This window comes from Gopherus evgoodei, chromosome 1 (assembly GCF_007399415.2).
Source record: "Gopherus evgoodei ecotype Sinaloan lineage chromosome 1, rGopEvg1_v1.p, whole genome shotgun sequence".
NCBI lineage: Eukaryota > Metazoa > Chordata > Testudines > Testudinidae > Gopherus > Gopherus evgoodei.
Genome location: NC_044322.1, coordinates 337,018,377 through 337,043,509, shown reverse-complemented (window position 1 = coordinate 337,043,509; position 25,133 = coordinate 337,018,377). Strand labels below are relative to the sequence as shown.

At 41.1% G+C, this 25,133-nt stretch overlaps 1 protein-coding gene across 3 annotated transcripts in view; it reads left to right on the top strand.

Moving 5' to 3' along the window:
• Nucleotides 1-6,432, top strand: part of CPNE8 (copine 8) — a 253,547-nt gene extending 247,115 nt beyond the window's left edge. For all 3 annotated transcript variants that reach the window (XM_030567773.1, XM_030566943.1, XM_030566068.1), the window contains exon 20: nt 4,652-6,432. In XM_030567773.1, coding sequence (XP_030423633.1) covers nt 4,652-4,840 — 189 coding nt within the window. In that variant the 3' untranslated portion in view covers nt 4,841-6,432. The remainder of the gene's footprint in view (nt 1-4,651) is intronic.
• Nucleotides 6,433-25,133: the final 18,701 nt, after the last annotated feature.

Below are 25,133 nucleotides of genomic sequence, written 5' to 3'. Positions count from 1 at the left end.
CTTTCTGCTCGGCCTCAGCCTGGGGCTTTCCAGGCTGGAGCCTCCCCAGTTGCTCTGCCTTTCCCCGGCCCTGCTCCGCTCAGGTCCCTGCAGCCAGGTCCCTCCCTCTCAGAAGCTAGAGGGAGTCTGAGTGCTCCTTGACCACTGCCCTCTTACAAAGGGCCAGCGGAGGCCTGATTGAGGCGTGGCCCAGCTGCGGCTGCTTCCCCAAGCAGCCTGGTAGCTGCTTTTCCCTGTACCAGTCCTCTCCTAGGGCTGTCTGTAAACCCCTCAGGGCAGGAGCAGGTGACCACCCCACTAGAGAGAGGCATGCCAAGCTTGAGCCACAATGCAAATGTGATATTAAGATGTGCTGGGATCCATTCTGGATTTTAGATTCAGTTTTGGCAAAAGGATGGCTGTAAAATTGGGGGTGGAGAGAAGACACACAACTCAAAAGTAATCAAAGAGAAATACCTCCTTCATCACCACTACCATAGCACTTCTTAGTGATCAAGGTTAGACTGCATATATTCTTCATTCATGCGATGACTATAGCAGTCTCCAAACAGCAGACAGCAATTTTGCAGTCGAACTATAAACTTAACTAAACAGTTTTTTTAAACATTGGTAACATATTTCAATATTTCCTAGCAAAATGATAGACTTGTGAAAACACAGTTAACCAAAAAAACGAATCCCATTCTCAGTGGCAAGGTACAAACAGCAATGGACAATTAATGGTGTTGTTTTTTAATTTCTTTAGTATTCTTGGAGTATCCAAAACATTTTAACAAAACTCATTCATTTATATTCACTATTAATATGTTTAATTCAGAGCCCAGTTACAAATCAGTAAGACACTTACTTACTTAGGTGAAGGCAATATTATTTTGTGCTTTTTTTGTTTGGCTAAGTAATAGTAAGAAAGATAAATAAGATATCTAAATAAATAAAAAGAGATGTCATCAAACCCTTTAAATCCAGCATGATCTTCATATTCACAAGCAGGGATTTGATCTAAACCCCACCTGTAGTATAGTATATAACTGTCAGACTAGATGGAATTGATTTGCTTTTTATAAAACTAACCATTTAGTTAAATGTAAAGTAAGAAGAATGTTTTTCTGTGTGGCATGCTAGATTTTAACTATTGGGACAGATGTTAAGTATTTTAATTAAATAGAAATGCAGCAACTTGACTCCTAAATATAGGTCCCAATATGTACATTATATCAGTGCTGTGTGCTCTTCACTATTTAGTTCTGGAGGTAATATTAGATGACCATTATGATCTTCAAAGCCAATTCTCTGGTCTTTTCCCCACTCCTGCGGTGTGTATTACATTCTTTGCAATCTTTCCAGTGACATGACCCTCTCTCACTCCTCCTTTTGTATGCATCTCTCTTTCCTGTTCCTTTGTGGCCTTTGAAAGTTATCTTTAAAGCACTTTCTGCTTATATAGTCTCCTTGGATCTACTCGCATGCTGGAAAGTCTTATCCTCCTGTATCAAGAGGATATGCACAAGAGGGAAAAATACACAAAATTATTTATAAGGAATTACTTTTATGGGATGAAGAAGAATTGTTGCCTCTGCTCATCCCCATATAGGAAATTGGAAGTTAAATATGCCCTGACCTAAGTCCTATATGGTATGATGAAACTAATAGCCCAGATTGTCCATTCCATTACCTTCAGTGCTGCTCAGAGAGCAAAAAGTCAGTGGATTCTGGCTGAAAAGGGCCAGAGAATCCCTATTGTGCAAAAGAATTCTCTACTGGCAATAACTGTGACAGAAGTGTCTCCTTGTATAAAGGTAGTGTTGAGAGAGTGCTGGGGCATGACTGGGGTAGGATGCAGCAATGCTCCACTACACTAGTTCCCACTGATATAAATTAGAAAAGCCCCTCAGTTGCTCTAATGAACCCTAGAGCTGGGTGGTGTAGGACCAGGAAGCTGCAGGTATCTCTCTGAGTGTCTCCCCATCCTCATTCCCTGCAGAACTCTAGTGAGGGGAATGGATTCCTTTGTTTGAAAAGGACATAGCAACAGGCAAAGTATGCCACCCTGTAACCACTTACAAATGTGTTTCAGAAATGGAAAGTCTTGAAAAGGGGCTCTCAGGTAGTACCCATAAATATGTGACATCTGCAGGTTACAACCGAGATGAAAACAGAGAGTAAATACTATCTGTTGCTGTTATCCCAGTACTAGGGCAGTGAGCTGCTGATGAATGGCGCGAAGGGGTTTCTGTCATAGAAATGGGTCTTTCCTCGTTTTGTAAATGAAGTAATAAATGGAAATAATCAGCACAAAACTATTACATTTTGGCATGGTAATTAAATAGGTATTATCATTAATCAATCTAGAGCTAGAAATAAGTTAATACTTGATTTTATTACAGTAGCACCTACTGATTATGGACAGCTCGGGGCCCCATTGCACCAGGCACAACTTGCACATATACTAAAAGATAATCCATGGCCCAAAGAATCTTAGACAAGATGCAGTAAGTGAGTGTGACACATTTGGGGAGTTGGAAAAGGATGAACAGGATAGCAGTAACATAAGGAAGTTTTGTATAGATTAGTTGTATGCAGAATTGCTCACCGCCTAGGCAGCCATTATCTGTTTCAATTGTTCTATAGGTATCTTGGCAGAAATTAGTTGTAAGGAGGCATTTGTAGGAAGATAAGGTGATAGATTTACAGATTTTGATAGGGAGTTTTTCCTATGCATAAGGGGTAGCACAGGAGAAAGAGTAGGGTGATGTCAGAATGACCAGTCAAGTAGACAATCTTCGGAGCAGCAGAAACAAATCAGAGATAATAAATACCTAATATATAAGATGACATGTGTTGTCTAGAATAGTAAGGAAGGGAACTGTTGTTGATATTTATACCGCAAACATAGTATAAATGATTAATGGCACATTACAATAGAGATGATTCGGGACCAGCTGAAATGCTTTTTCCCATACACCTTTTCATTGAAGAGGATATATTGATCTGCTTGAGGCAACAGTGTCTTGACAAATTTGAAGTGTTATGGAAGGCTTCCAATAATTACTGTTATCTGATTAAAATAATTTGGTTTACTTTTTAAAACATGCATTATGAAGCAAAATTAACATTCCTGCAGATAGCTGTTTTGTTTATTAATTATGTAAAACAAAACTTTCCTATCTCCAAATCTCTTATTTCTATTAGGGCTGTCAAAAAATAATAAAAATAATTGCAATCAATTGTGAGATTTTAAAAAATAGTTATGTTCTATCGCAATTTTAATTGCATTATTAAACAACAATAGAATACCAATTTAAATTTAATATAACTATTTTGGATGTTTTTCTACATTTTTAAATATATTGATTTCAGTGACAACACAGAATGTAAAGGGTACAGTGTTCACTTTATATTATTTTTAGTGCAGATATTTGCACTGTAAAAATAAATAAATAAAAGGAATAGTATTTTGACAATGTAAAGAAGGTACCAATGTGAGATTTCTAAAGATAGCTACAGCTGTCGACCAAAGGTTTAAGAATCTGAAGTGCCTTCAAAAACTGGAGAGGGATGAGGTGTGGAGCATGCTTTCAGAAGTCTTAAAAGAGCAGCACTCAGATGTGGAAACTACAGAACCCGAACCACCAAAAAAAGAAAATCAGCCTTCTGCTGGTGGCATCTGACTTAGATAATGAAAATGAACATGTCAGTCTGCACTGCTTTGGATCATAATCAAGTAGAACCTGTCATCAGCATAGAAGCATGTCCTCTGGAATGATTGTCAAAGCATGAAGGAGCATTTGAATGTTTAGCACATCTGGCACATAAATACCTTGCAATGCCGGCTACAAAAGTTCCATGTGAAAATCTGTTTTCACTATCAGATGACATTGTAAATAAGAAGCTGGCAGCATTATCTCCTGCAAATGTAAACGGACTTGTTTGTCTTAATGATTAGCTGAACAAAATGTAGGACTGATTGGACTTGTAGGCTCTAAAGCAGTAGTTCTCAGCCCAGCTGTGTGCTGAAGGCCCCATGGCCTGGGCAGCAGGTTCCAGGAAGGGCCCGGAGTCCCGGCTGCCTAGCCTGGTGGGATCCAGGGCCCCGGCAGCCCAGCTGCCAAGCCCTGCGCAGCATGACCCAGGACTCCACTTTGTTGGAGGGGTCACTGGGCAGGGGGCAACCCACAATGATAAATGGGTTGAGAACCACTGCTCTAAAGTTTTACATTGTTTTGTTTTTGATTGTAGTTATGTTAAAAAAAAAATCAACATGTGTAAGTTGCACTTTCACAATAGAGATTGCACTGCAGTACTTACCTCAGGTAAAGTGAAAAATACTATTTGTTTTTACAGTCAGCATATTTGTAATAAATAATAAAATTAAGTGAACACTGTACACTTTGTATTCTGTGTTGTAATTGAAATAAATATTTGAAAATATAGAAAAACATCCAAAAATATTTGTAATAAATTTAAAATGGTATTCTATTATTGCTTTACAGTGCTATTAAAATTGTGATTAATCTCAACTAATTTTAATCTAGTTTGTTTTGCAATAATCGTTTGCATTAACCGCAATTGACAGGCCTAATTTTTATGTGATATGTTTGCATATGCACAATGGTATATATGATGTATAATGTATCTTTTTATTTTATTTTAGTTTGTGCCATTCCGGGATTACATTGACAGAAGTGGAAACCATATATTGAGCATGGCCAGACTTGCTAAAGATGTCTTAGCTGAGATCCCAGACCAGTTTCTCTCTTACATGAGGGTCAGAGGAATCAAGCCATCACCTGCACCACCTCCATACACACCCCCTCTTCATGTGTTACAGACTCAGATATGACTACTCCAAAAAGGTTAACACTTGCCACAAACCATGTAGAGCTACTGAGTCAGTGCTTCAGTACTGGTGCACTTTAAAGAACTAGTGAATCGAGACTCTTGTCTGTCGGGATGAAGTAGTAGCTTGTGATAGGTTTTTGGATCGAAACAAATTCTCTTCATATACCAAAATTCTCAATATGGTTGCATGAGCAACTGAAACGCTTTTAAACGCGATTCTCTTCAAGTCTTATTTTTTTCTGACTGAAAAAGCTACCTTTTCATTTATTTGTTGGGGAAAGCACAAGTCACAGTTTCAACTCAGAAGATATTGTTCTCCCTGACTACTGTGTGTATATAAATATATAGGAATGCAATTCCTCTGTATCAATGTTTACATGTTACTACTTTTTAAATTTAAATACTTTTATAAATATTCTTAAGAATAAGAGTTTGGAATATTGAATCATGTGTCTTCTAACTTGCAATAGTTATAGCCACAGGAGAAGCAATATCTCTTTGAATGATTGTCCAGACAAATAAAACCGCAAAACTAAAGAAAAAGAGGACAAATACATTCATATTTCTCAATAACTGAATTGCTTCACATAAGTGCTTAGTTGTCAATTCATCTGTCAAATTTTAAAACAGTATTTGAGAGAGAAATCTGGAGATGTGAATACTGTAACTGTATTTGACTTACTAATAAAGCTAAACCTCAGGAAGGGGGTTACGTATTTTTCAGAGATACTCCAATTTCTAAATTTATGTAAGTTTACATTTTTTAAAATAGGTTTTGCTGGCAGAATAGAACAATTGCATACTACACGTAATTAAAGAAGAATTACCTCAAGTCCCATAGCTGACTGACTTAACTTAGTAGAATCATCTCATACATTGCTTAATAGCATTAGCACTTTTGCGTCTTAAAACTATTTTCAAGTGATTACAATGGACTTTTTATAATAAACCGTTTTAATGCCCATTTAAAATGTCAAGTTGTCACCTGTTGTCTAGATTGCCAATTCAAAGGGATGTTGGCTCTTAATATTTGGATTCAATTGTTGTCATCTAAACACATTGCTATTCGAAGTGCACAGATGCTAATATTTCATGAATTAACTGATTTAAAAATTGAACAGCCATATTCCTTTGTGCACAATAGTTTTGTGTATTTAACAACCCAACATTTTACTATATGCCTGTTCGTATCTAATTATAAAATGTTTTGCATGTACAGTTTTTACAAGAAATTCACAGTATTGTGAGTATATGTGTCAAAGATACATTATATTTAGAATAAATGGCCTTAAATCTCACAAAATTCCTGGAAATGATTGTGAATTGCCTTCAAATTCTGTTAAGACTGAAAAATGTTTTCTTTTTTGTGTCATGATTGTAACTACCTTGTAATGTGACTTACATATAACTGGTTTATTACTTTGTTTCTTACTTCTATATGTTGTACTATACAGTATCAAAGTAAGGCACATTTTTTAAGCATGAAAAGAGATTTTTTGCTGAAAAACATATTTGCAGTATCAATGACATATACCTATGTAAGTGCAGAATCTTCCATTTTGAAATATATTAAAACTTAAAATTAATATCTCACATTGTATATTATTTTTTCAGATAACTATTCTGTCATAACAAGGACTTTTTTGTAAAAACAAATATTATTTAAACTTTATTTCAAACCAGTTTTTACATAAGAATGAAGTTAATTTTTCCCCAAAATGTGTGATTTTTAGTGGGCTTGTGTTATGTGAATGGAATTTAATATCTGGCAACTACTGCTATTAAGGAGAGAACTTCATAAAAACTATTTATCAATCTACATTACGTATCAGAGGGGTAGCTGTGTTAGTCTGGATCTGTAAAAGCAGCAAAGAGTCCTGTGGCACCTTATAGACTAACAGACGTTTTGGAGCATGAGCTTTTGTGGGTGAATACCCACTTCATCAGATGCATGTAATACAAAACCAGTTTCTCCTCCCTTGGTTTTCAAACCTCAACTGCTAGAACAAGGCCTCATCCTCCCTGATTGAACTACCTCATTATCTCTAGCTTGCCTGCATATATATACCTGCCCCTGGAAATTTCCACTACATGCATCTGACGAAGTGGGTATTCACCCACGAAAGCTCATGCTCCAAAACGTCTGTTAGTCTATAAGGTGCCACAGGATTCTTTGCTGCTTTTACAATCTACATTACATTATTTTCCCTTCTATGCTCTGAATTAATTTTAAACATGCTATAATTTCTTTGTTTTTAAACATTGTATCAATAAGCACTTCACAAGTAATTAAAGCAAATTAATATTATACAATGATGCACCTCTGTTGTTCCAATGGGATAGCTAAGTTTCTGTTATTACACTTGTAAACCTGTTGTAATGGTCAACAGGTTTAACAGCTTTTTCAGTCTCAAGCCCCAGTCACAGGTTGCCATTCTTCTGTCCTCTGCTCCTATAATCATTTAGTTCTCTTTATATTTTTGATTCAGCAGATATCAGACTGTCTCCAGAAAGAAAAAGGCTTATGAGGGCTATTAAATATCTTAGCCCTGACTCAAATAACACTTTATAAATGCAAAGCATAGTGTTAAAGCTAATTTGATTCTTTACGTTGATTCAGTATGACAGTTTTGAGATAGGTATATAACCAAAACAATTTTTCCCACAACATACACACCCATTACATCTGCATTATTTGATGTTTATATATGACTGTATTGATCTTATCTAGCTACTGTTGATTTATAAATTAAACAAATATGAAAAGTAAAATAAAAAGTAATGAATAGACGCAGTACCGTTTCCCTAGTGACAAAAAGGAGTTCAGGTTGGCAATATTCCCTAGATCAGTGGTGGGCAACACTCTGGCCGCCACTTCCCACAGCTCCCATTGGCCAGGAACAGTGAACCATGGTCACTGGGAGCTGTGGGCAGCCATACAAATGTAAACAAACTAGCGGCCCACCAGTGGATTACCCTGATGGCCACTGCCCATGATGATTGACAGCTACGGAATTGGTGTGCATTTTTTAGATAAAGTGGAGGTTGTCATAATCTCTGCCTCCTTATTAAAAGAGATGAGACATTAGGATCCAGATTCACAAGAGGACTTAGATGCCTTACTGCCACTATAGGCACATGCAGGGCCGGCTCCAGGGGTTTTGCTGCCCCAAGCAGCCAAAAAAAACAAACCAAAAAAAAGCCGCAGTTGCGATCTGTGGTAATTCAGCGGGAGGTCCTTTGCTTCGAGTGGGAGTGAGGGACCCTCCACCGAATTGCCGCCGAATACCTGAAAGTGCCGCCCTTCTCCAGAGTTGCCGCCCCAAGCATCTGCTTGATAAGCTGGTGCCTGGAGCCGACCCTGGGCACATGAATCCCAGAATCAGTCCCTGCTGGTATTCAAAAAACCCTGCTCAGATGCTGCCAAAGCCTGTAGGAGCCCAAACTCGTTCTGTCTAAATTTTTGCAGTAAAAGTTCCTTAGGTAGTTATGTTTCTGCTGCTGTACATGCACACAGCAGCCTCTCCATTGGCATCCAGACACCTAAACCCCAGAGCAATACACAAACAAGGACAAGATAGGCATTCCTCCTACTAACTCACCTGCAGGACCCAAACTGTTAAGCAGGCTCAACAAACACCTGTCAGGGATGGTCTCGCTATACTTGGTCCTGCCTCAGCACAGGGAGATGGACCTGATAACCTCTCAAGGACTCTTCCTACCCTACATTTCTAGGATTCAGTGAAATAGAATTGATCAATGTGCTCAAATAAAAATTAGAAAAAAAATTATCTTTTTGATAGTTTTAGATCAATTTTAATTCAACTGAATTTATAAAAGCATTGGAGGCTTTCCAGGTACTCACTAAATTTTCGTGTTCCCTCTAGTTGGGAACTTATCCAACAATGGCAAAACGAAAGGAAGCACACGCAGCAGAAAAGTCAGAGATAAAGAGTGAGAGACACTGAAAAATCCCAATCCTGACTGATATAGGATACAGAGGTTGTTTTCTTTTTTAGGAAAGAGGAGCATAAAGTTTTTGGCCCATTAGTACTGTGATCCCTCTTTTGTACTTTCTGCACTGATCAGTCTGCTAGTGATTACTTTGTGTTCAGCATCTTTCTCCCTCTTCTTTTTAAGCAATGTGGCCTTTCAACTTGACTGACTTTTTATTTTTTTTAAATTGATCCTGAGTCAGAGAGGACAGTTAAATAAAAACTGAATTCTCAAAAAATAAGTAATTCACAAATACACATTTGATTTTACTCCCTTCCTGATGTTTGGCTTTTGGGAAGTTAAATAATAATTCTGGAACATAGGTGAATCTGTTTTACATCCTAGATGTCTATAGATAAATGCAAGGAGTATGGGGAATAAACAGGAAGAACTGAAGGTATTAGTACATAAGTGAAATTATGATTTAATTGGCATCACAGAGACTTGGTGGGATAAACCTCATGACTGGAATATTGCTATAAAGGGGTATAGCTTGTTCAGGAATGACAGGCACAGAAAAAAGGGAGGCGGTGTTGCATTATACATCAAGATACACTTGTTTTGAAGTCCAGAAGGAGATGAGAGACTGAAAGATAACAATACAAGCAGAAAAAATAGTCGATGTGTCACGGTAGGGGTGTACTATAGACCACCAAATCAGGAAGGGAAGGTGGGTGAGGCATTTCTAAAACAGATAACAAAAATATCCAAGTCATAAGACATAGTAGTAATGGGGGACTTCGACTACCCAGAAATCTGTTGAAAGAAGTAATATGGCAAAACACAGAATTTCCAGTACGTTCTTGGAATGTAATGGGGATAATTTTTTTGTTTTGGAAAGTTGAGGAAATAACTAGGGGACAGCTATTTTAGACTTGTTTCTGACCAACAGGGAAGAATTAGTTGAGAATCTGAAGGTGGAAGGCAATTTGGGTGAAAGCATGATGAAATGAAAGATTTCATGATTCTAAGGAAGGGAAGGACCAAGAGCAGCAGAAAAAGGACAATGAACTTCAAAAAGGCCAACAAACTCAGGGAACTGGTAAGATCCCATGGGAAGAAAATCTTGAGACAAAGGAATTCAGGGCACCTAGCAGTTTCTCAAAGATACAATATCAAATGCACAACTGCCAACTATTCTGATGTGAAGCACAGATAGGAAGACTAGTAAGAGGCAAATACAGCTCCATTGGGATCTCTTTAATTACCAGAAAATCAAAAAGGAATCCTAAAAAAAGTGGAAACATGGCCATATTGCTAAGGATGAGTATAAAAAAAAAATAGCACAAGCTTGTAGAGACAAAATCAGAGCTGCTCAGGCACAAAATGAGTTACCCCTAGCAAGGAACATAAAAGGCAATATGAAGAATAAATACACTAGAAACATAAGAAAGTGTGGGTCCTCTACTTAATGGGAAGGAGAACAAATAACTGAGGATGTCATGAAGACTCAGGTGTTTAATGCCTATTTTGCCTCACTCTTCACTGAAAAAGTTAATGTTGACCAGAAACTCAACACAATTAATATTAACAACAAAGAGGATGAATGCAAGCCAAAATAGGGAAAGAACAGGTTAAAGACTATTTAGATAAGTTAGATAGAGCCAAGTTGCCGGGGCCTGATGAAATTCATGATAGGGTGCCTGAACTAGCTGAAGCAATCTCAGAACTGTTATCAATTATGGTTGAAAACTCATAGAGGATGAGTGAGGACTGAAGAAGGGCAAACATAGTACCTTTAAAAAGGAGAACAAAGCAGTCCCATGGAATTTTAGACCAGTCAGTCTAATCTCAATACCTAGAAAGATATTAGAACAAATTATTAATCACATAAAGGATCATAGGGTTATAAAGAATAGCCAGAGAACAAATCATGCCAAACCAACCAGTTTCCTTCTTTGACAAGTTAGTGGTCTAGTGCATTGGAGGAAGTAGTAAATAAAATAATAACTGGAGATATACCTATCTCCTAGAACTGGAAGGGAACTTGGAAGCTCATTTAGTCCAGCCCCCTGCCCCAGGTCCCTAAGTGGCCCCCTCAACGATTGAACTCACAACCCTGGGTTTAGGAGGCCAATGCTCAAACCACTGAGTTATCCCTCCCTGATATGGTTTGATTTTTTTAGTAAGGTGTTTGACATAGTCCCATATGACATTCTCAGATGCAAACTAGGAAAATGTGGTCTAGACGAAAATACTTAATGGTGAGTGCACAACTGGTTGAAAGACCGTACTCAAAGAAGCAAAGAGTCCTGTGGCACCTTATAGACTAACAGACATATTGGAGCATGAGCTTTCGTGGGTGAATACCCACTTCGTCGGATACCATACTCAAAGAGTAGTTGCAAATTGCTTGTTGTCAAACTAGTGGGGTCCTTCACAAATCAGTCCCAGGTCTGGTACTGTTCAATAGGTTCATTAATGACTTGGATAATGGAGTGGAGAGTAGGCTTACAATATTTGTGGATGACATCAAACTGGGAGGGGCTGCAACCACTTTGGAGAACAGGATTAGATGTCAGAATAACCTTGACAAGTTAGAGTATTGGTTTGAAAGCAACACACTGAACTTCAGTAAAGACAAGTGCATAGTACTTCACTTAGGAAGGAAAAAATCAAATGCACAATTACAAAATGAGGAATATCTGGCTAGGTGATGGTCCTGCTGAAAAGGATCTAGGAATTAGAGTAAATCACAAATTGAATATGAGTCAATAATATGATGCAGTTGTGAAAAAGGCTAATATTCTGGAGTATATTAACAAGAGTGGCATATGTAAGACATGTTCTACTCAGCACCTCTGGATCCTCTGCTGTAGGACTGTGCCAAGTTCTGGGCACCACAGTTTAGGAACGATGTGGACAAATTGGAAAAAGTCCAGAGGAGAGCAACAAATTGATAAAAGATTTAGAAAGCCTAACCTATGCGGCAAAGTTAAAAACCTGGGCATGTAAAGTCTTGAGAAAAGACGTCTGAGAGAGGATTTGTAACAGTCTTCAAATATGTCAAGGACTGTTCTAAAGAGGTAAGGGATCAATTGCTCTCCAGGTGGTCCACTGACAGTACTAAAAGAAGTAATGGGCTTAATTTGCAGCAAGGGAGATTTAGGCTTGATATTAGGAAAACGTTTCCAACTATAAAGATAGTTAAAAGCTCATAGGCTTCCAAGGTAAGTTGTGGAAGCCCCATCTTTGGAAGTTTTTAAGAACAGTTTAGGCAAACTGTCAGAGCTGGTCTAGGATTATTTGGTCCTGCCTCAGTGCAGCGGCTGGACTTGATGAGGGTGCTTCTAACCGTACATGTCTATGATGCTATAAACCTCCATCTTAGTTTCCTTCCTAAGATTGGCTATGACACAGTACTGGGGTTAATTACACCTTTGGCTCTTCCATGGTCTCCTCAATGTCAGGCCTTTAGGGCTCAAGGATACATCTCTCTTTCTCCACACCACAGGTTTAGGCATAAAAGTCCCCCAGCAATTAACTTGTGTTTATCACAGCAGGTCTAACCTTAGTCCAGTGCTTGCTATTATGCTGTCTGCCAGGACTATTACCTAGTTTACCAATAACTTGCCAGCTTTCATAAACGCACAATACACTTATTTTGGATAAAAGCATTGCAGAGTGAGCCACCAATAACCAGTCTACACACATGCTACGCTTACCGATTGTACCCACCTTCCACATGGAGACAGGTAGGTTTCCAGGCCTTCAAACCCTTCCAGCTGGGTTTTGTCCTCTTAGTTACATTGTCAGCGCCAGGATTAAATTAATCAGTTCAGGCTGACCATTTTTACCAAAAGTCTTTTTTTTGTTGTTGTCTTGTGAGCCACTTGAATGCAGTCTGAACCAATAGCTGCAATTCTTCCCAGTGGGTAGTGTACCTCTGGAGCTGTTTACTTTAACTTCCTGGACAGGTAATTACCCCCATTGAATTTAGTGCCTGGAGTGGGGTAGTTCTGTAACCCTCCCTCATTAAGCCAGAATACAATCCCTACCTTACAAAGCTACATATAACAGTCATAGATAGATATAAAAGTTAATAGCCTCTGTGCCCATAGCATCTGACACATCTCAATATTAAGAGCCTTTTGAGGTTTCTATGCTCCTATAGTCCCACACCTTCACAAGCTGTTTCAATAGTCTCCCACGGAACCTACGGGCTCTTTCCCTAGTTCCTGCCAACTGAAGGGCTACACCCAGTGTGATGGGTTGGCCCCCTACTCCAGGGTGCCACTCAATGTACTGGAGTCCCACTGAGCCTGCCCGTTCCACCAGCCTGGGCTCCCTCATTCTGTCGGTCTGAGCCAGGCCCTCAAGCCTCGTCTACCACAGTGGTTTTCAAGTTTTTTTGCTGGCAACCCAGCTGAAGAAAATTGTTGAAGCTGGTGACCCAATGGAGCTGAGGATGAGGGGTTTGGAGTGTGGGAGGGGCTCAGGGCTGGGGCAGATGGTTGGGGGGGAAACGGGAGCAGGGGTCTGGGCTGCGGGTGCAGGCTCTGGGGTGGGGCCAGGGATGAGAGGTTTGAGGTGCAGAAGCGGGGATCCAGATTTGGGGAGGGCTCAGGGCTGGGACAGGGAGTTGGGGTGCAAGAGAGGTCAGGGCTCTGGGCTGGGAGTGCAAGCTCTGGAGTGGAGCCAGGGATGAGGGTTTGAGCTACAGGAAGGGGCTTTGGGTTGTGGGGGGCTTAGAGCTGGGCAGGGGATTGGAGCATGGGGTTGGGGCATGGGCCTACCTTGGGCTATTCCCAGTCAGCGGTGCAACCGGGGTGCTAAGACAGGCTTCCTGCCTGTCCTGGCACTGTGGACTGCTGTGCGTCCTGGAAGCAGCCAGCAGCAGGTCCGACTCCTAGGTGGAGGCGCATGTGGAGCCCCATGGCCCCACCGCCTAGGAGCTGAACCGACTGCTGGCTGCTTCCGGGGTACAGCATGGAGTTGGAACAGGTAGGGACTAGCCTGCCTTAGCTGGACAGTACCAGCTGATCAAAGCCACTGAAACACAGTACCTTACATTCCGTAACCCACTGCTGGGTCGCGACCCGCAGTTTGAAGTTTGAAGACCACTGCTCTAGCACACACAGAGACAGGGACACGCCCAGCTTCAGAAATACACAGACACTGAAATCAGCTCTGCATGGGGAGAATCAGCTAAGAGATTGCCCGGAACTCAAGTGCACATAGTGTAAACCCAAGATTGTGTCATCTTGCACTGCACAGAAAACTAAACAGCATAAACGCATTGAAATTTGTCCCCTCCCTCAATGTGGAGGAAGATATGCACAGCCTTTTGCCCCTTCCCCCAGGTATGAAATCCACAAACCGGTTTAGAGACAACAAAAACAAGTTTATTAACTACAAAGGATTGATTTATGTGATAAGTGATTATAAGGGCTAGCAAACAGATCAAAGCAGCTTACTGAGCATATAAAGCAAACTAAGCTAAAGAAACTGGCTACAAGTAGTAATTTCTCAGCCTAAATGGTGTTTTAAGCAAGTCACCGAATTTTCTTGAAGACAAACTGCTCTTGCTTGCAGCTTAGAATGCCTGGCATTCATTTCACAGGCCAGACACCTTCTAGCCTGGGTTCAGACCTTTCTTCCCCAGATCAGTCTTAGGTGTCTTCAGTAAGCATCTTGGGCAGGGATTCAGTGAAGACCTGACCTTGATTAATTCACACCTCAAACAAGATGTACATATGGCAGGCATCCTTTGTTTTCTACTTTGATCCCCCACTCCCTGCTAGTGGAAAAATACCAGCAGTCCAAGATGGAGTCCAATACCAGGTGACCTGATCAGATGACCCTGAAGTGTCAAAGCAGCCATAAATCCTCAGGCAGACTTCCCAGGAAGATGGAACATTAGCATCTTCAGAGTCCTATTGTTCTCCCTAATGGCCCAGCCAGACTGATTGCACTCTGTCTGGTGGGTGTCCCCCAGGTGTAAACCCACTTGTAATGGTTACATAGTCAATAATCCTAACTTCAGATACAGAAAAGTTCCATGCATAAAAATAGGTTACTCATATTCAGTAAATCATAACCTTTTCAATGATACCTCACAGGCCTCATCTTTCATAAAACACATAGTTATGCCATAGTCATATCATATCTATATTTCTATGAAGATATGGGGTGTAGTGTCACACTCAGTTTTCTTATATTCTGCTGCAGTTAACTATTTACACTTACCTTACTAAGGACCGCAGAACATAGCTGCTCAATGCAGGCTTCTCACTCCAGCTAATGGTACATCCCAGGCTGGCAAGGGCTCTTGCCGTTCTGCTGTAGGAAGGCTTGACAGATGTCTTAATTAATGGCGCTTTTATTCTGTAAATAAGTGCTCAGCTGTCATGGAGCTAAGAAAGTTGCCTACGCGCTCTTATTACAGGCACTGAAACTGCGCAACTGAGAGACCCCAAAAGCCATTCAGCTTTGTCAGCAGCCCTGACAAAAGTTCCAGAAATCCTAGACATCTGTGGCAGGGTTATGACGTTGGAATACACAGATAAGGCTCAATGCTCTCCAGAGACCTGCCCTTCTGTCACAATGAGCTGAGCAGCACCAAGGCCGCCCAGAGGATTATGGGGTCCTGGAGTCTTTGGTGGCGGGGGAAGGCCCCTTCGTGGCCTGAGACCTGGGACAAATGTCCCACTTGTCCCCGTCCCCACCCCCGGGCGGCCCTGAGCAGCACAACTGAAAGAACCAGCCCGATTTTGATTTAGCTCTGCAGTGCTGCCAGGGCAAAACCATACCCCTTTTTCAACCATGCAGTGACCAACCACCCCATACCCAACATAGCCTGATGCAAGCAATGTGTAAATATTGTACAGAAAGCATATTGATAATATTTGTAAGGCCATAATATTAACTCTAGTACCTCACACAAACTAAGCTAAATGCTCATGCATAGCTAATAATTGCTGGAGCAAAGGCATGAATTGGAAATCGCACTGCCATCTTGGGCATGACAGACAGGAGTTGGGGGGGCAGGTGTGCCTTTTTGACTTATACTACTCATCACGCAAAGAACAGTTGACAAATGGGAAACAAAACCATTTTAAATGTATCCACTATGCAGTGTATTCCTGAAAAATCATCCATAACGTTTATGGTGATAGAACCTCCGCATCATAAAAATAACTTGAAAGAGGAAGAAAAAGACCTTATGCATCCTTGAGAGGAAAACTTGAAACCTATTATAGCCTCAAATTAATAGACTCAGATGAACCAGGATGGTGGGGAGTGGTATAATATTATAGAAAGGGGCTCTGGGAAAGAATCAAGATGAAAACAGTATTTTCACTATTTCGTTTTGAAGGAGAAACCTAATAGTAAGCTAATGCAGCGCTACTTGTCTTAATGGCTTTACTCTCCTGAGTGTTTCTAAAAGCGTCTTCAGCTTATGTGTCATGTAAATTTAAATGCTCCTGTTTCTCATTTGTGTCACCATCAGAATTGATAATGCAATTTTCTAATGCATCGGCTGGAATTTTCTGGTGGAGGGTAATAGTGTGATATATGCAACAGACCACAAAAATTTTGAGAATCTTTCCTGGACTTAATTTAGTGAGTCCTCAGGTAAGATTTAAGAAGTGAAATCTCACTTTTAATTATCTAAATTATTGTTCTGCCTTTCATTAAAGCTAAATTTTATACAAATTTTTGCCATACCGGATCAGACCAATGGTCAATCTAGTCAAACATTCTGGGAATGTGCAAGAAGAAAAAACAAGACCCCCCCCACACCTTTAGAGGACAATTATGTAATAAATTGCCCACATGAGAAGATTCTTCCTAATCACAAGAAGCTAGTGTTTGATTTACAGTCAGAAGTATGACGGAGTATAGCCTTTGGCTGTCCTTGTCCATATCTCTCGAAATGTCTGTTCTGGTGTGAATCCTAAGTGCTTAGATTCAAAGCCACCTTGAGACAGTGAGGTCCAAGAGTTATTTGTGCATTGTGTAAAAACATTCTTCTTTGGGTGATGATCTCTAGGGATTCCAGATGTGGGTGCCCATGCACGTCATGCACCAGAGCTGGAACTGTTTTGTAGTAGAGTCCATTGACCAGCATGTGCGTCATGCGTTGTCCACATGTCTGCATCTGAAAAAAGCCGCGTGGGTCAACAGTGCTCCAGTTCTCTCTTACTGACACATGGCAAAAGTCAGAACCCCTGTTCTTCAGTGCTCTTAGCTTTGCTAAGAGACCCCTTGTCTGGTTCTACTTTCATATATATAGTTCAGGTTTTATAGTTGTAGTCTTGTAAAGTTCTTAGTTAGGTAGGCTCCCTGTTGGTCTTCTTCCTCCAATGGGAAGACCCCTTCACCCCACCCCTTCCAGGGAAACCTGGAAGCAAACCAGCTTCAAAAACTGTGGCTTGTGCCCGTGCTCCTTTTTGGTGAATGATGGGCACCAACATTGCCTTGACGAAGCCCCAAATCATCACCCACTGTTCCATCTGCCACTCAGTCCTGCCTCAGACTCGGAAAGTTAGAGAACTTCACCTCCACACATTTCTGATGGGGGAGGCTATGAGCCAATGTGCACCTCAGAGTTGGGAGATCTACCAGAATGGCGCCCATCACCACCAGTGAGTGCCCTCTTGCTTCCTCCTCAGTACCACCACATCTGCTGAAGCCCCACTGAGAGCATAAGAAGAATAGACATGGTCATAAGGGCAGCATTCCCGAGCCAGGCCTGGGCAGATGAGAAGTTGCACACTGACCTGGCTGCAAGACAAAGCTATCCCTTTGGGAACATAAGGAACAGCAAGAGAGAAAGAGACTTCATCTTCATCCTTCACCTTACGGAGAAAGAAAAAACAAACAATTTAATCTTTGTGATGGATCTGGCCAGGCTGGCCAGTAGAAAGCTGAAAAGAAGACAGGGAAGTGAGAGAAGCCATCCAGAACAAAGACCGTATTTTATTATATTAAGTTTTAGAATTCTAGTTGTGTGTTTTCATTTTTATTTGCTCATAATCATCTCTATCTTTAGCACTTCTACTTCATATCACTTAATCACTGCTCTGTGGTTAATAAACTTGATTTACTCTTGCTATAAGCCAATTCAGTGCTGTGTTTGAAGGGAAGGATGTATTTACTCCAGTTAAACTGATAAATTGTGATGTACTAACTCTAACAGAAAAGCGAACTTAGTATTTTCTGTGAATGCACAGTGGTAGGGTCTGTACATTGCAGAGAAACATCTCTGAGTACCTTGGGGGCTGGACTTCTCTGATTGTTACCTGCAAGGCAAGGTTTGGACCAGGAGAGCCTTGAGGCGTTTGCTGGTAAGGAAGACAGACTGGTGTGGCAGCATAGGTACTGGAACTAGGGGTTCTGGGAGTGCTGCTGCACCCTCTGGCTTGAAGTGCTTTCCATCATATCCGGAGTTCACAGTTTGGTTCAGTAGCTGTCAGCACCCCCACTATGCAAATTGTTCCAGCACCCCTGTGTGGCACGGAGCTGACACACAGTCTATCTGCCAGCAAAGCTCACTCTTACTGAGGCAGAGAGGTAACACCAGGACTCACAGCTCTGGGTATCCCCAGCAGTGTATTATGACTCATCAGGTTATCTACATCACTTTTAGAGCCCTACCAGCAGCACTACAGTGGGAAGAATTACAGGGAACATCCCAACAAGTGTACTCTGACCTCATGAATACATAGCAGGGTTAGGGTGCAGGCTGCTGCCCTGCGGGGTCAGGCTGTGGGGTCGGACTGCGGGGTCCTGGCTGCTGCCTGGCCCCACACAACAGGATTGGGGTCCGGGATCAGGCTGCAGCCTGGCACCGTCTGTTGCCTGGCACCACACAGCGAGTTTGGGGTCCAGGGTCAGGCTGCAGGGACCCAGCTGCTGCCTGGCTACACGCAGTGGGTCCAGGGTCATAGTCCTTCCTGCGCCATTCTGGCACCACCCTATGGAGGGGTCTCTGAGCAGAGGGCTCTGGGCATACAGGTTTGTACTGGGGTTTAGGTGGGAGCCCTGTGGTTCTCAACCAGCGGCTGACTATGATAAATAGGTTGAGAACCACTGGACTAAAGTAACATTACATGTGTAAAAGCAGCAAAGAATCCTGTGGCACCTTATAGACTAACAAACGTTTTGGAGCATGAGCTTTCGTGGGTGAATACCCACTTCATCAGATGCAAGGATGCTTGCATCTGAGGAAGTGGGTATTCACCCACAAAAGCTCATGCTCCAAAATGTCTGTTAGTCTATAAGGTGCCACAGGATTCTTTGCTGTTTTTACAGATCCAGACTAACATGGCTACCCCTCTGATACATCACAAATGTGTTACTTTGACTGTTAATGTATAATTGCTTCAGCACAAATGTAGTGATGAACCTACAACTAAATTCATAGTAATGTAGCCAAACAAACAAGCCTGACAACATTCCTTTAGATGTGTTCAAGTGCAGTGTGCTACTAGATGACAGGGGTTTAAAACAGCACCATAACAAGCTTTTCCTACTGTAACAAACTCTGATATTTCCCTCGTGTCTAATAAACTCACTGTTAATGGATAATATGTCTCTTGATAAACAGAGAACAGAAATGTTTTTTGAGTTGGTGGAGTGTAATTGCATAAACTTTATCTGATGCCCTTACATGTGTACCTTTCACCACCACTGTGCATGGATTCTCAGATAAAATCTTCCTCCCGGTCGAGAGAAAAACAGTTTACCGTGCCAGCTATGACTGTGTTACTGCTATCTACCAATAACCATCCTCAGAGCTGATGGTTTCCTTCTGAGTCTGCTATTTTTACAGAGATTTATTGTTTTTTAGTGCCTCTATCTGGGAATACAAAAGACTTTTCTCTTGAACTGAATTCTCCTGTACTTCTTAGGCTAGACATTCCTAAGCACTTGGTACTTTTCTGTAATTTGTTTTTGTATAAATTTCCCCTGCATGCAGCAGTTTCCAACCCCTTCAAGAAATCTAAGGGGAACAGCACTTCTTTAGCATTTTACTTGATCATGTCATCATCTGTATTCATGATATGCTAAGTATAATGGTGGAATCACAGCTGCTAATAAAATTAATTCACATATATTTCACCCTGCACCCCAAATGATATCCATTTCAGCAGATATCCTTTCTAACAGTATGGTAAGCACAAGTCAGCTGCACTCTCTTATCTCCCTGAGTCCCATGGGTGAATACAAATATGAGGGAGCTGATGACACAGGTGAATGAGGAAAATCTTTGGATTACTGTGGTCCATTATTTGGAAGGCTCTCTCTGTACTGCCTCATTCAAATATTACCTACTGCCCTGATAGAACTAGTAAAAAAAGAAAGACACATTTTAATACATGTCTAAAACACTAATTAAGTTATTTCTGTTATATTAATAGAAGTTTAATAGTTAAGTAAAGTTTTAAAAACGTTATGTAAATTAAAATTTACACACATATATGCACTTTATCAATATCTGCCTGTTATATATATCACACCAAGACAACACTCCATTTTTTAAAAAACATGTCACTACTGTAAAAACCTACTATACCAGAATGAGAATCTGAGCACTATACAACATTTGGTTTGCTTTCTGTGTCTGTCAGCTTTTTAAGCATCTTTTTCCCTTTGTTTCAAATGTAAACAGAAGCAGTGGCAAATTTATGCAGTTGAATACACTTCCTATCACTCACCTAATGGATCTATCTAGGCATTTATACTGCTTGCGTCACTGTGGAAACTGAGCACATTTTCTAAATATATATTATAGCCTGAATACTGTATCTCTCCAGTCTAGCTCCAGACAGCAACAAATCAGTCTTAGCTATCTCATATCTTTCAGATCATGTTTAAACCTTAGGCAAACAAACTATTCGCTGAAGCAGACGAGTGTGACAGCTGTCTCCTGTGCACATCGGTCGGCCTCTGTTCTATGGTTCCAAAGCAAGGTAAGTGGCATGAGATGTCATGCTCACCGAGGAGAGGTGCCCTCTCAGGTAAGGTAGGCCAGTCTCGGGTACGATTTTGACCATGAGAACCGAAACATTAAACGTGACCTACTGTTCCATTGGAAGCCAGGAAAGCGAGTAGAACACAGGGTGAGGAACTCTCATAGACCTGCATTACGAGCAGATGGGCACTGTGTTCTGAACTGATTGCAAGTATTTTACAATTAATGGCTGCATCCCTAGGTACATTAGGAAAATTACAGTGGCTAAGCTTGAAAGTCCTGTATGTATGATCACAGTAGCTAAGCCAAACTTCAACAGGATGGGACAGTCGTACATAGATGGAAAAGTACATTTTTAATGGTTTCCAGAATCAGCAAGGAGACCAAACACATACAGAGGCCTGGAAAGACAAGGAGAAAATATCAGCAACATTACCAATGAATATATATTATGATTAAAATATACAACAGGTACATTTATTATTATGTATGGCTAAACTGCAGGCAAGTAGTTGTGACTACCTGGAAGCACCTTTGTATTAGCTGGGTTTGCAGAGCGAGCACAATGGGAAAGAGATGACTGTTCTTACAAGTGAGCGAAGGAGTGAGGCTTGAAATGAAGTGATCTATTATCTGAAGAAAATTGGTCATTCTGCTGTGCATCTGGCCCTTTGGCTCTAGGAGCAGGGATTTTACAAATGGAGAGCACATTAGCATTTCATATCAGGAATGATGGGCTTGCCAATGCCAGGGGGCTAAGTACGGTATAAGCACAGGAAATGAATCTCAAACTACAGTACGGTAGAATTAATGCAGCAGCTCTACATTTGTTTGGGACAGATTTGCAATGAAAAGTAGCCCGGCAATCCTCATAACAATAAGATTGGAGTGTGGTGATTTTTTTTAAAGAATTAACAAGTTTGTAAATCATAACTAAGAAAGGTTCTCTTGGTGGCTCAACTCAATGGGCAACAAAATCCCTATCGTTCTAGCAAATCTTATAACAGCTCTCATTTATTTATTATTTTAGTAATTAATAGCTGAGGCTGTCATGAAAAAAACAGCTGCTGTGACCCTCTGTCCCAGCGCTCATTGAAGGGGCTAGATTTACCTCGGAAAGGATTGCAGCGTGAAGCTCAGTGATAGTAGGGAGGTATTCTGCTGGGGGATGATCCAAAGCCCACTGAAATCACTGGGGAGAGTCCCATTTACTTCAAAGGGCTTTAGATCTGGCTCTTGAGTTCCAGCAATAAACCCTGGAACCTGATTCATTGTTACTCTTCATTTTGTGTAGTCAGTTGCACCGGTGTGAGTGACTGCCTAAGGAACGGGGCAACATGCTGTTCTGCCATTCTACAATGGCACAAACCTTGATGAGCACACTCAATATGAGTCCCTAAGTCCAGCTTTTCAATAAGCTGACAAAAAAACAGTGACCAGCCTGGACCCGGAGCTAATGATGCGTAGCCAGAAATGAGGCTTAGAAAGGCTGTCTCAACGGCAGTGAAATCTGACTGGTGACAGAATTCTGTGAGTCACATTAAATGTGTCTGGAAGCTGAGAAATGTGAGAGGCTGACAAAGTGGGAAGTAGGGTGACCCTGCTCTGCAAGAGTGGGGCTGTGAACAAATATAGCTTCTGAAGAAAACATGGTAAAAGGATTTATTGAAACTGCCATTTTTATCAGAGCTTAGATTCAGAAGTTTAAATCAAAAGGGCAACCCTGTGACGATACTGCAACATCCACTGCCTCTCACTGTGGCCAGTGTTGTTTGAACCAACAGCTACAAGGCATTTATGGGAGTGATATTTAGCTGGCTGAGTAATCTCATTATCTGAAAGGAGTGGGTGCTTTTGCTTCAGGTATCCCACACCTTCAGTAGAGGTCTTCCCCGACAAATCTCTTTCAAAGTAAGTTTTGTTCTGCTCACAGTTTCTTTCTTCACACACAGACACACACAATGTGTGTGCCACCAAAGTTTCTTGTTTTAATGCAGGATCAATGGGAGCACTGGTATTGTGCAAGCATTTCCAAACACGCCTACAATAGCCATTGGTGAGCTCTCAAAGAGACCTGACTGGTTATTTTCTGTTGCTCCTCAGACTGGTATCCTTGTCTCAAACTAAAAGAGTAACTTCCCTAAACTAATTCCTCTGCACATTTTTTTCTCAGTCATGATAACTTTTGGGGAGAAGATGGACTGTCAATGTCTGTCTCTCCATTTTTCTTCCTACTTTGCCATCACCACCCTTCCACCAAGCACTGTTATATGGGCGCCCAGAGCATTGGATGGATGTCCTTATAATCAAAATAAATCACAATCTGGTTATCTGCAGAAAGTCCATTAACTCCTCAATGCATCACTCCCTCAAGAACATTCTATTGCTGTCACTAGGGAGCTGGGGCAGCTCTGATCAAAATGTGACCTTTATCATTGTTCTCCTTTGTGTCCTATGATGTACATAGCCTGGAACTGTGCCTTTAATGTCTAACAATTCACCCTACGTGTATAGCTACAGCAGACACTGTGGCTCAGAGGTGCTGCAGCCAGCTAAAGACAAGACACACACATGTACTCTCATGGAGATTTTATTTTTTCTTCTTTCCCAATTTTTTTTTTCAATCTACAATAAAATTAATTTTAGACAAAGTATATATTTTGCTCTTTGCGTATGAAAACATGTCACTTCTCTAGGAATGAAGGATGTAGGCCACACTTATGCAGTGGAGGGCTCTATCCTGGGAAGCAGCGACTATGAAAAAGATTTGGGACCATGATGGGTAAGCAGTTAAACATGAGTAAGGCTTTGATTATGTCAAGAAGGTCACAGAATCCATGATTTCCAGAGATCTCTGTGACATTTTCCTCAGCCCCGTGGCAGCAAGGCTGGAGCTGTCAGCCATGGGGGAGAGGGGAAGGGAAACACAGCTCCCAGTCACCACTGGCAGCAAGGGCCCCCACAGGCAAACCCCCCAACTCCAAGCCTTGTGCCTGCAGCACGGAGCCGCAGCATGGGAGGGGACACTCTCAGCCACTTCAGGCAGGGTGGGGGACCCCAACGCTGTTACAGTGATGGGGGCTGGACACTTCCTCACCTTTTTGTCAAGGTTACGTTTAGTAAAAGTCAGGGACATGTCATGGGCTTCCGTGAATTTTTATTCATTGCCCATGACCTGTCTGTGACAAAACCTTAGCCTTAAACATGGAGCCCCCAGTGTGACATAATGGCCAAAAGGACAAGGCAACCCTTGACTGCATAAACGGGAACCATAAGTAGGAAGACACTGAGTGACTACTGCTGGAATACTGGTTCCAGTTCTGGTACCCACAATTCAAAAGGATAATGATAAATTGGAAATTGGAAAGGCTCAGAGAAGAGCCATGAGAATATTGTGATTTATTAAAGGATTAGAAAACAGGGTTAATATTTATAGACTCAAGAAGCTCCATCTATTTAGCTTAAGAGTTTAAGGAACGACTTAGTTACAGTCTATAAGTACCTACATGGGAAAAATATTTAAACAATGAGCTCTTCAGTCTAGCAGAGAAAAGTATAACATGACCCACTAGCTGGAAGATGAGGCTAGACAAATTCAGACTGGAAATCAGACATAAATTTTCAACAGTAGTGTAATTAGCCATTGGAACAATTTACCAAGTGTCGTGCTGCATTCTCCATCACTCACAATTTTAAAATCAAGCTTGGATGCTTTACTAAATGGTACGCTTGAGAAATTATTGGAGGACGTCCTATGGCCTGTGTTAGACAAAATCAGGACTAGATGATCACAATGGTCTCTCCTGGCTTTTGATTCTATGAATCTAGCACACTATTGCTGATAAATTTGTCTGTAATACAACCAAAAACAAAGGGCCAGATTTTTAAAGGTATTTTGGCACTTAAGATACAGATAGATTCCTAATAGGATTTTAATTGTTTGGGGGTGGAGGAAGGAGGTTAGATGCCTAGGTGCTTTTGAAAATCCCACTTGGTGCCTATGTACATCTTTGGGTGCCAAAATACTTCTAGAAATCTGGCCCAAAGTAATCTATGGTACAATTTTCAAAGCATCTCAGTGATTAGGATCGTCAATCCTGCAATGAAGCCAATGCAAATCACAGGGGGAAAGGCTGGATTTGGAAGTCAACAAGTCGACCTCTAATGCTATGGTAACAGTGCATAGATTTAAAAGCCAGAAAGGACCATTATGATCATCATGAATTCTTGTGCGGAGTCCAGTAATATGCATTTAAATTAGAGCCTATCTTTCAGAAAGACATCAAGTTTTAAATTAAGACTCCAGGTGATGGGACTCCACCACATCCTTGTTGATCTCTCCCCCTGGTTAATTACACTCACTATTAAAAAAAAT